Raw genomic sequence first — 16,618 nt, 5'->3', positions numbered from 1 at the left:
GCGAATTCAGGCAATTCAATTGCGAAGTATTGGCCTGTTCCACCGATAATCGTTTCTGTCATCGAGCCTGGATAAACACCGAAAAGGAGAAAGGTGGATTGGGAAGAATATGCTTTCCGCTGTTGGCCGATAGAAGTTTTGAGATCTCTAGAGCCTTTAAGGTGTTGAACGAGGACGAAGGAGTCGCATCGAGAAGTCTGTTCATTATCGATAATAAAGGCAAAGTGAAACATTCCACCACCAATGACACTGCTATCGGAAGATCGGTAGACGAAACATTGAGAATGGTCCAGGCATTTCAACATAACGATAAATATGGCGAGTTGTGTCCTGTTGATTGGGAACCGGGAGATGAAGGCAGTTCTCAACAAAAGAAAATGTAAATTTCGGAAATGATCACTTTACTATAATTTTTGGTTTCGAGAAAATAATTTAAAATTGATTTATTCACTGAAGAAGTTACATATGGAATCATTTTCATATTATTATATAAACATATAACAAAATTTGTCATGTAAACGTATTTTGACATCTAAAATTTTTTTACGTAATACACAAATAAATCTTATTAAATGAAAGACTGCTCACATTGATATCATTTCATTCGAAACGATACGACGGGATTGTCGGGATGGTTAAAGGGTCAGCGTATTGCTCTGCAATATCGGGGATCGAATCCACGCGAGCAACTTTCCAAGAATTTTTTATGGACGATCATTAGAGTGCTGTGTCCCATCCCTCACCGCACCACCTGCATTATGGAGTTGACTGAACTCAATGGATATATTTCTTATTTACACTCTTTCCGTCCTGTATGCACTAAGAGGGCCTCTTTTAGCAAGCCCATAATGGGGCGGCCAGGTGGTGAGGGACGGGGTCCGACATATCCGGACAGACCACCCCCGAAAAATTCATGATTTTTCGATCCTTCCAGATGCGATCCCGTGTCCCCAGAGCGGTAAGCTGTCACCTTGACCGCTCGGCTATCTGGCCGCATTGGATCAAAAAATGACCTCCCAGGATTTTTAAATTTTTTGAACTCGGGAGACTGAAACGTGGAGATGTACAAAAGTATTCGGATTTTTTTCTGAATGTATAGCTAAGTGTTAGTGTATGTGGGGGCATCATTTTGTTATCCCTCTTTCAAGCTTAATAACTCCCGTACTTTTTGTCGAAAATTCTGTAGCGAAAGCAAAACGTCAGTATTGTAGACTTGGCAACAAAACTAAGCTAGTTGTATTTAATCTTTACAAATCAGTAAAGATAAAGGACAGCTTCGGTTATCTTAACTAATTACCTTTGTTTCCTTACATTTTTATTAATAACGCTTCAGCGGTCGACGATTTCTACTTAATGCTGTAGAAATACACAAACTTTGAATACGGACTCTGAGTTTTAGATTGAGTATCGAGACAAGTAAAATTGAAAAGTCTTGGTGAGTCCGAGTCTTTTCAATTTTACATATTGAGGCATACAAGAGCTTAAGATATAAGGTTCACTCCACCGTAAGACTTATTTCCAAGATGTGACATGGACAAAAAAATGAAGACTTTTGTGTTTCTTCAATTATTTTTATGCATTTTTTAAAAAAGTTATTCTATGTCAAAAAAAAATTGAAATCACTCATATATGTGCAATTAATTTATATAAACATAATTTTAAAAATGTGTTGAACACAACACTCATACTTTAATAATAATACTTATTTCATCCATATACATCATTACATCAATTCCTATTCACTCCAAACAATTCACATTATAAATTATGAAATATACTTAATTTGTATTTTATATATATGTATATTGACGTTAAATTCCAAAAACTAATTTACTTTAACTCTCCCTTGTTTTCAAAATGGGACGACAGTTTGTTTATTATATTAATTTTTGTTAAAACTTACTTCTCTTTTTGACATTTCTTTCATACTTATTGTTTATATATACTTACAGTTTAATAAAGTTTCAAATTGATATTTTCAATTGATAAAAATGGCACAGAGTCAGGTAGGACATTAACATTGGTCCCGCCATTCCTGAGAAAATGGTACATAGATCAGTTGATATCTGTTTTTGGAAGCACAACATTAGTTTTTTACCTGAAAAATAAATAAATATATCTACAAAGCTCATGAAATGAGGTAATATTTTGTATAATCACAACCTGATTATTAAATATAAATTATTATTTTTGGAAATATTTTACTTTTGAGAAATATTGTGTAACTCAAAAGAAACATTTTGTAATCCCATTGTAACTACCAGGCACAAACATTGCATGGTATGAATTTTAGTAGTACTTGGGACTTTAAATGAAATGTTTAATTCCTTTCTTCTTGACCAGAATATCAAAATGAAATTCATCAAATATACATTAATTTCATTTTGTGGATCACCAACATGGACGGCTTCATATAATTTTGTAGTTAAACAATATAATATAATGTAATCTGAATGTCACAGAAACTTAATAATGCACTTCAAAAAAATCACAAATATAAATAAATAAAAGTAGAAATGCATTTTCTGACATTCCGTAAAAGAAAGAAACTGAAATTATATTCGGTGATGGTAGGAGTTCCATTTGAAAAAATGCTAAGTTTTCAGGTAAAAGTTTATTTAATTAATTCCCATTCTTTCTAAAATAGAAGCTGCCCAATGTCGGGATAAATTAAATTTCTATATTAATTAAATTTAAAATAAGATTTCATTTACTGGTCTTCATTTTGATTGTTTTTAATAAAGTTTACGATTGTAATTGTTTTACAGTATCATTGTTCTGAATTAACAATAAATTAGTTTCGCTAAAACATTTAATAAGTTAAGATGAATAGAAAATCAAAATTTCAAACTAACATTGCCGAAGACGATTGCTCGAATAGAATCAAGTATCTTCTACCCAACCAGCAGGCTCCAGAGTTTTCGGGAATTGCCGTAATTAACGAAGAATTTAAGGAAATCAAATTATCTGATTACAGAGGAAAATATCTGGTTCTTATTTTCTATCCTTTGGACTTTTCGTGCGTTTGTTCAACAGAATTAATGGCCTTCAGCGAAAGAATACGAGAATTCAGGCAATTCAATTGCGAAGTATTGGCCTGTTCCACCGATAATCGTTTCTGTCATCGAGCCTGGATAAACACCGAAAAGGAGAAAGGTGGATTGGGAAGAATATGCTTTCCGCTGTTGGCCGATAGAAGTTTTGAGATCTCTAGAGCCTTTAAGGTGTTGAACGAGGACGAAGGAGTCGCATCGAGAAGTCTGTTCATTATCGATAATAAAGGCAAAGTGAAACATTCCACCACCAATGACACTGCTATCGGAAGATCGGTAGACGAAACATTGAGACTGGTCCAGGCATTTCAACATAACGATAAACATGGCGAGTTGTGTCCTGTTGATTGGGAACCGGGAGATGAAGGCAATTCTCAACAAAAGAAAATGTAAATTTCGGAAATGATCACTTTACTATAATTTTTGGTTTCGAGAAAATAATTTAAAATTGATTTATTCACTGAAGAAGTTACATATGGAATCATTTTCATATTATTATATAAACATATAACAAAATTTGTCATGTAAACGTATTTTGACATCTAAAATTTTTTTACGTAATACACAAATAAATCTTATTAAATGAAAGACTGCTCACATTGATATCATTTCATTCGAAACGATACGACGGGATTGTCGGGATGGTTAAAGGGTCAGCGTATTGCTCTGCAATATCGGGGATCGAATCCACGCGAGCAACTTTCCAAGAATTTTTTATGGACGATCATTAGAGTGCTGTGTCCCATTCCTCACCGCACCACCTGCATTATGGAGTTGACTGAACTCAATGGATATATTTCTTATTTACACTCTTTCCGTCCTGTATGCACTAAGAGGGCCTCTTTTAGCAAGCCCATAATGGGGCGGCCAGGTGGTGAGGGACGGGGTCCGACATATCCGGACAGACCACCCCCGAAAAATTCATGATTTTTCGATCCTTCCAGATGCGATCCCGTGTCCCCAGAGCGGTAAGCTGTCACCTTGACCGCTCGGCTATCTGGCCGCATTGGATCAAAAAATGACCTCCCAGGATTTTTAAATTTTTTGAACTCGGGAGACTGAAACGTGGAGATGTACAAAAGTATTCGGATTTTTTTCTGAATGTATAGCTAAGTGTTAGTGTACGTGGGGCATCATTTTGTTCTCCCTCTTTCAAGCTTAATAACTCCCGTACTTTTTGTCGAAAATTCTGTAGCGAAAGCAAAACGTCAGTATTGTAGATTTGGCAACAAAACTAAGCTAGTTGTATTTAATCTTTACAAATCAGTAAAGATAAAGGACAGCTTCGGTTATCTTAACTAATTACCTTTGTTTCCTTACATTTTTATTAATAACGCTTCAGCGGTCGACGATTTCTACTTAATGCTGTAGAAATACACAAACTTTGAATACGGACTCTGAGTTTTAGATTGAGTATCGAGACAAGTAAAATTGAAAAGTCTTGGTGAGTCCGAGTCTTTTCAATTTTACATATTGAGGCATACAAGAGCTTAAGATATAAGTTAACTCAGCGGTAAGACTTATTTCCAAGATGTGACATGGACAAAAAAATGAAGACTTTTGTGTTTCTTCAATTATTTTTATGCATTTTTTAAAAAAGTTATTCTATGTCAAAAAAAAATTGAAATCACTCATATATGTGCAATTAATTTATATAAACATAATTTTAAAAATGTGTTGAACACAACACTCATACTTTAATAATAATACTTATTTCATCCATATACATCATTACATCAATTCCTATTCACTCCAAACAATTCACATTATAAATTATGAAATATACTTAATTTGTATTTTATATATATGTATATAGACGTTAAATTCCAAAAACTAATTTACTTTAACTCTCCCTTGTTTTCAAAATGGGACGACAGTTTGTTTATTATATTAATTTTTGTTAAAACTTACTTCTCTTTTTGACATTTCTTTCATACTTATTGTTTATATATACTTACAGTTTAATAAAGTTTCAAATTGATATTTTCAATTGATAAAAATGGCACAGAGTCAGGTAGGACATTAACATTGGTCCCGCCATTCCTGAGAAAATGGTACATAGATCAGTTGATATCTGTTTTTGGAAGCACAACATTAGTTTTTTACCTGAAAAATAAATAAATATATCTACAAAGCTCATGAAATGAGGTAATATTTTGTATAATCACAACCTGATTATTAAATATAAATTATTATTTTTGGAAATATTTTACTTTTGAGAAATATTGTGTAACTCAAAAGAAACATTTTGTAATCCCATTGTAACTACCAGGCACAAACATTGCATGGTATGAATTTTAGTAGTACTTGGGACTTTAAATGAAATGTTTAATTCCTTTCTTCTTGACCAGAATATCAAAATGAAATTCATCAAATATACATTAATTTCATTTTGTGGATCACCAACATGGACGGCTTCATATAATTTTGTAGTTAAACAATATAATATAATGTAATCTGAATGTCACAGAAACTTAATAATGCACTTCAAAAAAATCACAAATATAAATAAATAAAAGTAGAAATGCATTTTCTGACATTCCGTAAAAGAAAGAAACTGAAATTATATTCGGTGATGGTAGGAGTTCCATTTGAAAAAATGCTAAGTTTTCAGGTAAAAGTTTATTTAATTAATTCCCATTCTTTCTAAAATAGAAGCTGCCCAATGTCGGGATAAATTGATACTCCCACCATGTTCAGCTAATAAATGGGGAGCGCGAGCTTTAATGACATCGTGAGCTGCAGCAAGTACTATATTACTGTTAATTGTGCCTCCATTAGCTCTTAATTCTTGCAAATAGTTCCGAACTTCATTTTCATAATTTCCTAACAAAGTTGGCCTACCACGTGATTTATGTGGCAAATCAGTAATATCTCCTTGAAGTGTCCTCTGAAAAATAAAGATAAATTTAAAGTATTAATAATTTACTACATTTTAGTTTTTACATATAATTAAAAGAATTAAATAAAAATACAAAAAATAAATGATATTATCTGTAATAAATATTACCTTCTCTAAATATGATGCTTTTATATATCTAACTGTAGATTCACTAACTGGTCTCCCTAATATTGTAGAAAAATGACGAACTGCACTTGCATTTCCTTTCTCAATTGCATGTTTTGCTATTTTGGCTCTAATTTCAGCACTGTATGTTCTATAGTTTCCTCGCTTTCTTCTCTTATCTGATTGTCCATTATTAACCAATAGCATTTCTACTTCATTATTAACTGATTGAATATTTGAAACATCTTGTGATATTGCAGCATTTTCAGAATCGGGTAAGACTGTTTGATTTGTTGGACAAAACCACTATAAAACAAAAGCATTTATTAGAAAACTAGTTATTTGTGTATGTACAAATTGTACAATTCCAACTTATAAATTTCTCTTTCTTTAACATAAAAATATAGTTAAACATCTTTAATCCAACATCCTGTTTATTCCAAAAGAATTTTCCAGAACATTTGTAACATCTATAGACCTTACATATTCGTTTAACTCAATAATTTGACCCTTCTCTACTCTGAATTCGATTATTATTAAATGAAATAGTAGGAAAATACATGTATTACATGATATCTCTTCTCTAATCTACAGTCACTTAAAAGAGAGAGAGAGAAAGGCCAGAGAGAGTTGCTTCCATTTTCAGTAAAAACCCATTAAGCTAATAAGCTTGTTTTACTCTGTTATCGAAGCCCTCAGGGTTGTTCCCATCAATCCATGTTGCTCTGTATCATTTTCAAATTGATTAAACAGTGTATATAAACAAATTGGAAGCATATAGTAGTGTGTGATGGTACAAAATGGAGAGCAATATCTGCAACATTCAGATCACACACAAGTTATCAAATTTTGTGAAAATGTAAAAATATATGGTAACTCAGCATGTTCAATAACTGGAACCACTCTGGTCCTATAGGTGCTAGATTAATGAACTTCTACTATAAGATAATTAATTATTTGTAAACATTTAGTTAACTATATTAATTAAAACAAATGTCAGAAATTAATTTTCACAAAAACATTCTATAATATTATATTATGATGATAAAATTAATATATATTATTGATGAGATTGTGTCTCGTCTCTAAAATTGCACTGCTGTAAACGGATGCACCTTAGAAATATGAAGGAATACATGTCAGGAGTTGCAATTTGGCCCAGAGTATTTGATCCCCAAATCATGTGCACCCAAAATAAACTAGATAAACTGTCTATAAGAGATATACAGTATAGATGACATTCTCATCATGTGGAAGACAGTACCAGACTTGTCGGCTTTCGTGCAAGCCATTAATGACAATCCATATGGCTTAACAGTAGGCATTGAGCAATCTAGCAACACTGAAGTCCACTTTCTGGATATAGGAATTAAAGTTGAAGGATCCACCATCCACATGTTGGTATACCGCAAAGTACCGCAAACCATGTGCAGCCTCTACATACAAACCTGAGTTCATGCAACCTATTTTCATACAAGACTGCAACATTTAATGCTCTGATTAAGAGGAATTTTCCCATTCATCCACCTCACAAGCCCTAGCCACCAAGTTAGCTCACATTACGAAAATAGCAACCAGTATGGGTACCCTACTTTGACACACTGTTTAATTTAGCAACATCACAGCTCACAATGCACATCCACTGTGCATGCAAGGACCAGCACTGATCCGGATGATCAAACACAGGTCCTGATCACGTTTAACCTGTATATTAAAGCGGTGTACATGGAGATCACCAACAAACATCAAATGCAGATAGCATACATGAGATGTCCGATGATCTTTGACATCCTCAGAAATGGAAAAGATTCTCCAGATCATAACAGACTTCCCGATCCCACTTAAGGACAACAGATGAAAAAAGAGAGCCTTATATACTGGTATATTGGTTCCACCGAGCGCTCCTTAAATACCAGAGCACCAAGTGGACCTTCAACATGGGTGACACACCACTGCCCTGGCCACTTATGCATCTGATCTGGACATTGAAGTGGAATTTGACAAAGCTGAGGCCATCATCACTACACCCCATCTAGAGCATCTAAAATGGCTAGAAGCCATCTTTATTTACAGAGCTAACCATGTTATGTTATGATGGAATTCCAAATACTCTTTGAGGTAGGTACTGTACTTAAGCTACACTGTAGCACTTACATATTTCAAGTTGTGATTAGTTTTGGTTATCCATAACATGCATATATATTATCCCAATTATGGATCACAGAACCAATTACACTTGGAATATGTAGGTTCTACAGCACATCCTTTAAACACCCACCTCAAAGAGCATTGGAATTCTGTCATGAAGGTAGCCAATGTGCAGATTGGCTACCTTTGCCTCCAACTCTGATATTGACATACATTTCAACTATGCACACTTCATACATAGCACCACCCACAAGGAATGACTCAGATATTTGGAATAGTTGGAGATATACAATGCCATCAAAAAAAATGCTGCTATAAACTTTTGTGATGTAGATTCCTTCCCTTTGCATGGAAGTTGATCTATGAGTAGTAATCTTACAACCCTCTCCACCTCTCTCTCTTTCATAAATCACCCCTTCCAATGCATGTATGGCAATCTCCTTTGTTTTAACAGTTGCAGTGGTCAATTAGCCTGAAGATGCCATTTAACAAGAGTAAAAACATTAGCTGTCTTAAATTTTTGTGCTGGATATTGGCTTATTTCATCTTGTTTATACTGTATTAATGACAAAGAATAACAAAAATTATTCTTATATGTAACATAAGAATTATTTTTAAATAAAATCTATAAAGTTCTATGTTAGTCTAACTTGACAGTAATTAATGGAATGAGTGATGACTAGCCAGTAGTACCATACATCCTTGGAAATAAGAAAATTAAAACATATTTGTGGATATTGGATTTTTACACAGATTTTCTTCCTATATACACCAGACAAATATTTCAGCACTTTAACAATGATGTTTGGTACTGTATACTCATTTTTCATGTAGTACATTTTTTAACCAATAGATGGTATTAATTTTGCTACAATTTTGAAAGATTTATGATGTCATCTGACTAACCAGTAAGTCTAACCTCTATTACAATGTTCAAATTTTTATTCTGTACATGCTCAGTCAAACCATTTTAAGTTGGAGCTAGTATCAGGAGTTTATTCAAAAACGGTGATTTGCCAAAGGAAAATGTTAATCAGTGATATGAAATTAAAATTTTTTATATTAATACAGATCAGATATTAATCATATGAGATAATTTTTTATTTAATAAAAGAATTAATGAAGATTTTCATAACAGTTGAAATTATGGTTGCCTTCATATAGAAGAGAAATCAAACAGTTTTGTTGAAAATATAGTTGCAATGTAAAATAAGCCTTTTCATACACAAAATAAAATAATATACATGAATTTAATTGGTGCATTTTTACTCTTAAAGTAACTTATACACTCTCTCAGAACACTGACATTAGGTACAGGAGTTGATCCAAAATGGCTTTGGGATACTACAGGAATTTTCAACAGAGTACGGCAAAGCATGAGATGGAAGCTCAGGAGATGCATTGAAGCAGGAGGAAGTCACTTTGAGCAATTTTTGTAAGCCTATGTTGTTAAATGCCTCACATATACCATTAATCCCTAATGAAGGATTTTTGGACTCATGTTCATATGAACTTTTTGTAATGTTTTGGTGTCAGGAACATCTCTACGTTTATGGACACCAATTTAGATACACCCTGTACATGCTATGCTGGGTGAAGTGATAGCCAGATGAGTGCCTTGGTGGAGGAATGTATACAGTATACAGTATTTGGTGAATGAGCATCACGGAATGTACTGTACACTGCACAGTAAGCAGTGGTTGCAGGTTTGAATCCTGTTCTGGGATGATTCTTTTCTTCCAGAATATTGTAAATTATTTAATAAATATGAATTTAATTAAAATTATTAAATTTAATAAGAGATGTTGCCTAATGCCTCCCTGTAGTGACAAATTATTTAAAAATTAATTAAATATAATTGTAGGAAAGTAGCCCAATGTAATAAAGTTGTTGTTTGGCTTGTATTTCATTGGCCAAGGCTGAAGCCATTTACATATCAAAAAATTTTTTAGGTAACTTCAAAAATAAAAAACAAATAAAAAGGATTTTCAGGCATGTGAGATAGTGTCAGCATCCTTATAATTTATGGTTTTAGCTTTTCTATTGCTTTGTGTATTTCAAGCTTTTCTAAATGTTATAATTGTTTCAGACGAAAATGATTCCTATTCAGGAGAATAATATTATATAGTGGTATATTTGGTTCCATTAAAGTGCAAAACTATTTTTACCTTTAAAAATTTATTTTTCTAAAGTAATTCATTAATAAAAATTTTATGTTCTATATAGCCTATTTTTTTTATCCATCTTCCACATACAACTTTTAACAAAATTGCCAGTATGTAAGATCCCCTAGTAAAACTATCATTTGAAATTATATGTTAATAGTATGTAAATTCATATATGACATTGTCAGTACACAATACAAAATGTACATTATGTTATTTTTGGCAAATGATATGACTTGATGTCAGTTGTTGAGAAATGACATGACATCAAGTGATATTGCTTATTCTCATCTCTTAAAAAAATTTATATTCTTTCAATTTTTGACATCAACATTTGACATCAACTAATGTCAAGTGATATGATGTGATTGACATCACTTGATATCAAGTTCAGAAGTTTTTGAAAATATCTTGAAAAACATTTTATTCGTAATTAATTAAAGATTTCTTATTTCTATAAAACTGTTTAACAGTGCATTTGATATCATTGAAATTGATCAAAAACTATTACAGAAATGTTATCAAGTGATATTTCAGACAGTTTCAAATTACATGAAATATCACCTGTAATCAAGTAATATCATGTCATGTCATGTCATTTGATTATTTGAAATCATTTCATTAGTTGATTTCAAATGCCTTGCATTTGAAACTGTCCTAAATCACTTCAGACTATCCATAACATGCATATATATTATCCCAATTATGGATCACAGAACCAATTACACTTGGAATATGTAGGTTCTACAGCACATCCTTTAAACACCCACCTCAAAGAGCATTGGAATTCTGTCATGAAGGTAGCCAATGTGCAGATTGGCTACCTTTGCCTCCAACTCTGATATTGACATACATTTCAACTATGCACACTTCATACATAGCACCACCCATAAGGAATGACTCAGATATTTGGAATAGTTGGAGATATACAATGCCATCAAAAAAAATGCTGCTATAAACTTTTGTGATGTAGATTCCTTCCCTTTGCATGGAAGTTGATCTATGAGTAGTAATCTTACAATCCTCTCCACCTCTCTCTCTTTCATAAATCACCCCTTCCAATGCATGTATGGCAATCTCCTTTGTTTTAACAGTTGCAGTGGTCAATTAGCCTGAAGATGCCATTTAACAAGAGTAAAAACATTAGCTGTCTTAAATTTTTGTGCTGGATATTGGCTTATTTCATCTTGTTTATACTGTATTAATGACAAAGAATAACAAAAATTATTCTTATATGTAACATAAGAATTATTTTTAAATAAAATCTATAAAGTTCTATGTTAGTCTAACTTGACAGTAATTAATGGAATGAGTGATGACTAGCCAGTAGTACCATACATCCTTGGAAATAAGAAAATTAAAACATATTTGTGGATATTGGATTTTTACACAGATTTTCTTCCTATATACACCAGACAAATATTTCAGCACTTTAACAATGATGTTTGGTACTGTATACTCATTTTTCATGTAGTACATTTTTTAACCAATAGATGGTATTAATTTTGCTACAATTTTGAAAGATTTTTGATGTCATCTGACTAACCAGTAAGTCTAACCTCTATTACAATGTTCAAATTTTTATTCTGTACATGCTCAGTCAAACCATTTTAAGTTGGAGCTAGTATCAGGAGTTTATTCAAAAACGGTGATTTGCCAAAGGAAAATGTTAATCAGTGATATGAAATTAAAATTTTTTATATTAATACAGATCAGATATTAATCATATGAGATAATTTTTTATTTAATAAAAGAATTAATGAAGATTTTCATAACAGTTGAAATTATGGTTGCCTTCATATAGAAGAGAAATCAAACAGTTTTGTTGAAAATATAGTTGCAATGTAAAATAAGCCTTTTCATACACAAAATAAAATAATATACATGAATTTAATTGGTGCATTTTTACTCTTAAAGTAACTTATACACTCTCTCAGAACACTGACATTAGGTACAGGAGTTGATCCAAAATGGCTTTGGGATACTACAGGAATTTTCAACAGAGTACGGCAAAGCATGAGATGGAAGCTCAGGAGATGCATTGAAGCAGGAGGAAGTCACTTTGAGCAATTTTTGTAAGCCTATGTTGTTAAATGCCTCACATATACCATTAATCCCTAATGAAGGATTTTTGGACTCATGTTCATATGAACTTTTTGTAATGTTTTGGTGTCAGGAACATCTCTACGTTTATGGACACCAATTTAGATACACCCTGTACATGCTATGCTGGGTGAAGTGATAGCCAGATGAGTGCCTTGGTGGAGGAATGTATACAGTATACAGTATTTGGTGAATGAGCATCACGGAATGTACTGTACACTGCACAGTAAGCAGTGGTTGCAGGTTTGAATCCTGTTCTGGGATGATTCTTTTCTTCCAGAATATTGTAAATTATTTAATAAATATGAATTTAATTAAAATTATTAAATTTAATAAGAGATGTTGCCTAATGCCTCCCTGTAGTGACAAATTATTTAAAAATTAATTAAATATAATTGTAGGAAAGTAGCCCAATGTAATAAAGTTGTTGTTTGGCTTGTATTTCATTGGCCAAGGCTGAAGCCATTTACATATCAAAAAATTTTTTAGGTAACTTCAAAAATAAAAAACAAATAAAAAGGATTTTCAGGCATGTGAGATAGTGTCAGCATCCTTATAATTTATGGTTTTAGCTTTTCTATTGCTTTGTGTATTTCAAGCTTTTCTAAATGTTATAATTGTTTCAGACGAAAATGATTCCTATTCAGGAGAATAATATTATATAGTGGTATATTTGGTTCCATTAAAGTGCAAAACTATTTTTACCTTTAAAAATTTATTTTTCTAAAGTAATTCATTAATAAAAATTTTATGTTCTATATAGCCTATTTTTTTTATCCATCTTCCACATACAACTTTTAACAAAATTGCCAGTATGTAAGATCCCCTAGTAAAACTATCATTTGAAATTATATGTTAATAGTATGTAAATTCATATATGACATTGTCAGTACACAATACAAAATGTACATTATGTTATTTTTGGCAAATGATATGACTTGATGTCAGTTGTTGAGAAATGACATGACATCAAGTGATATTGCTTATTCTCATCTCTTAAAAAATTTTATATTCTTTCAATTTTTGACATCAACATTTGACATCAACTAATGTCAAGTGATATGATGTGATTGACATCACTTGATATCAAGTTCAGAAGTTTTTGAAAATATCTTGAAAAACATTTTATTCGTAATTAATTAAAGATTTCTTATTTCTATAAAACTGTTTAACAGTGCATTTGATATCATTGAAATTGATCAAAAACTATTACAGAAATGTTATCAAGTGATATTTCAGACAGTTTCAAATTACATGAAATATCACCTGTAATCAAGTAATATCATGTCATGTCATGTCATTTGATTATTTGAAATCATTTCATTAGTTGATTTCAAATGCCTTGCATTTGAAACTGTCCTAAATCACTTCAGACACGATATCACCTGATATTTGAAAAAGGTAAAATGCTATTTTTATTATGGTCTACAATCTTTATCCAGAATTATCAATTTCAATTTAAATTAATTCTTAGTTTTATTAAAATATAATGATTCTAAAATAGCCTTATAATTATTTACTTGTAACAAATATAATCCAGGCTGCAACATAAAAAGAATTTAATACTAACTATATCATGTATTGTATATATTAGTAGTGTGATTGCACTACAGATCTGCTAGTATATCTAATTTGATTAAACTTTCATTTTTTGTGTTACTCACAGCCCATTTCTTAATATCTATACAGGGTTCCTTCTTTTTATGTTTACAAAATGCTATCATTTTCAGAAATAATTCATTATATTTGTTTCAAAAAAATAATACAATGTAAATATTTTATAACATAATTTATAATAAATCGTACCTCAACTTTCTCCACATCATCATTTACTTCTAATTTAATTGATAGTGGAAGATCTTCTATACAATTTATATCTCCATAATTTTCTATATTTTCAAACTTAACTCTATTAATATCATTGTTTTCTTTTGATAAAGAATGATTATTAGAATTTTGTGGACTATTTTCTTGACCTCTTCTATAAAAAAGTTAAATTTTATTAGAATAATTAATTAATAATTAAATTTTTAAAACTCATAATATTTAATAAATACATAATGATTTTTTATTATTATTGAAAAATTAGATATATTTTGATTATATAGAATAACAATAAAATGTTTATTAACAGTTATAAATCATATTATTTATAATTTTTGCATTTTATCAAAATAAATTAATATAAAGAGAATAATACAAGATGCAGTCAAAAAGTTCCAGGATTGGTGACATGGTGCTACAATCACCCATGTACTGAACTTGCATGAACTAGGATGCATAATAGACATCATTATTTAGCTTCCCACCAAATTTCATGCCATTATCTTATGTAGTTTTTGTTTCTTGCTATTTAGATTAGATCTGTGTCCTTGTCAATTTGCAATTTTCATTGTTTTGTAAAAGGTATACTTTTAAGGAATGGCATGTAAGTGTGAAATTTTATTTCAAACTTGGCAAGATGGAAACAGAAAAAAAGTGATTACAGGAAACGAAACATGAATTTATGGTTATGACCCTGAGACAAACAACAATCAACTCAGTAGAAAAATCCTGGCTCACCCAGACCAAAGAAAGCACACCAAGCGAGGTGTGAGGTTTGATCAAGAATGTGCTCATTGTTTTTTTTCGATAGCAGGATTATTCTCCTCCAAGAATTTGTTCCACAAGGTCAAACTATGAATAAAAATTTTTACATGCTTGCTTTGAGACTACTGTGTGAAAATGTCAGATGAAAAAGACCATATCTTTGGATAGCTCAGAATGGATTATTTCATCATGACAAATGCCTCCAGACACATAGTTATCTATTCAACAGTTTCTTGATAAAAATAAAATGGCTGTGATATCCCACCCTCCTTATTCACCAGACTTAGCACCATGTGACTTATTTCTATTTCTATCATTGAAAAAGGACAATGATTTTAGAACATTTTTTGCATTCAAACAGAATCACAGTGAGTGCTTAACTATGTCACAAAAAAGTTCCAGAAATGTTTTGAAAACTGGGAGAAGCTTTAGAATCTATGTTCAGCTGCAGAAGGAACTTATTTTGAAGGTGACAACTCTCAATAAATTAATATGTACATCAGACATTTTTTTATTGACCAGTCTCGGAACTTTTTGCCTGCACCTTGCATTAATTAATATGCAATCAGAAGACAATATAATTTTTTCTAGAAAAAGCTTGCCTAGTCCAACAAATACTTGGTATTGGGAGGCTCTCCATCTGGTCACTCAACACTACTTCCAATTTAATGGCCAGTATTTTTTACAAAAGCAAGATGTCCCTATGGGCTCTCTTCTCTCAGCTGTTTTAGTTGAGTTAATTATGAGAAATATAGAGTATAAAGTGTTTTACCCCATTACGACATACCCCCTTACATCATACCAGCCAACTCCTTTCAGCCTCCCAGATATATAAATGTGCTCTTATCCAAAGGGCATATTTATACTCCTCGTCACCCTCACTTAAAAATTGAGTCAAGTTGTTACAGCAGTACACAATGCTGGTTGTACAACATCCAAGTTCAAGTATGCCAATAATCTTGTCCACAGCTCTCTTTTTCCACCAATTTCTTTGAGATCTGATGACAAAAAGAAGAGTTGGGTGTTTGCTTAACTGTCCATTCCATATTTGGGGGCCATTATGCATTGTATTGTATGCACTTTCAAGAGAGATGGTATTGTACTTCCTATAAAACCACAGATTTCTCTGTGCAGATTATTATATAATGATAGATTTTTGGAGACGTCAGGGGTTTACACAAACAGGAGCAAAAATATTTTATATCAGAGCCACAACTAGAAAATTGGCTTGCTGTTTTCAAGATCATCAAAAAGATGATATCAAAAATTGTAGAATCACTACCAAACTTGCTAGAAATACTTTAGAAAATGGTTACAATGTATTATGGGCTGATATATACCCTACTTCAACAGTGCTCAGATTGTAGTGTCTTTTTCATATGGGAATTGCTTTACATAACAACACTTAGTTCCTGTAATGAATCTTCACTCAATCTTCCAGCAATATGGCGCATGTTATACAGGAATTTTTTCAATGTATTGATACATTCTATGGAATACATTTTAAATTTGCCATTTGGAACACATTAACATATATTTTAAATTGTAAGGTT

General features: G+C 31.7%; 3 protein-coding genes across 3 annotated transcripts in view; 2 read left to right on the top strand and 1 right to left on the bottom strand.

Moving 5' to 3' along the window:
- Positions 1 to 5: 5 nt before the first annotated feature.
- Positions 6 to 716, top strand: LOC111620938 (peroxiredoxin 1-like; the record flags this gene model as incomplete). The annotated part of the gene is made up of 1 exon (XM_023362962.1): positions 6 to 716. A coding segment is annotated over one exon (378 nt), but the record flags the coding sequence as incomplete, so codon positions are not given.
- Positions 717 to 2,751: 2,035 nt separating this feature from the next.
- Positions 2,752 to 4,117, top strand: LOC111620951 (peroxiredoxin 1-like). The gene has a single exon (XM_023362976.1). It carries the CDS (start codon positions 2,826 to 2,828, stop codon positions 3,444 to 3,446), a length of 621 nt encoding a protein of 206 aa, XP_023218744.1. The 5' UTR covers positions 2,752 to 2,825; the 3' UTR covers positions 3,447 to 4,117.
- A 631-nt stretch (positions 4,118 to 4,748) lies between these two features.
- The window catches only part of LOC111620926, a gene marked incomplete at its 5' end in the record, with an annotated part of 15,293 nt that continues 3,423 nt past the window's right edge, over positions 4,749 to 16,618 (bottom strand). The window contains 3 exons of the mRNA XM_023362953.1: positions 4,749 to 5,943; positions 6,064 to 6,366; positions 14,283 to 14,457. Of these exons, the coding sequence (XP_023218721.1) occupies positions 5,680 to 5,943; positions 6,064 to 6,366; positions 14,283 to 14,457 (742 nt within the window). The remainder of the gene's footprint in view (positions 5,944 to 6,063; positions 6,367 to 14,282; positions 14,458 to 16,618) is intronic.

This window comes from Centruroides sculpturatus, unplaced genomic scaffold, assembly GCF_000671375.1.
Source record: "Centruroides sculpturatus isolate CEXI.00-Female unplaced genomic scaffold, Cexi_2.0 scaffold252, whole genome shotgun sequence".
In the NCBI taxonomy this organism is placed as follows: domain Eukaryota; kingdom Metazoa; phylum Arthropoda; class Arachnida; order Scorpiones; family Buthidae; genus Centruroides; species Centruroides sculpturatus.
The sequence above is the reverse complement of the archived record's forward strand: the minus strand, read 5'-3'. Positions and strand labels throughout refer to the sequence as shown.

What these genes read in the sequence shown, in the direction of transcription:
- LOC111620951 (XM_023362976.1), top strand. Translation starts at nt 2,826, where the DNA reads ATGAATAGAAAATCAAAATTTCAAACTAACATTGCCGAAGACGATTGC.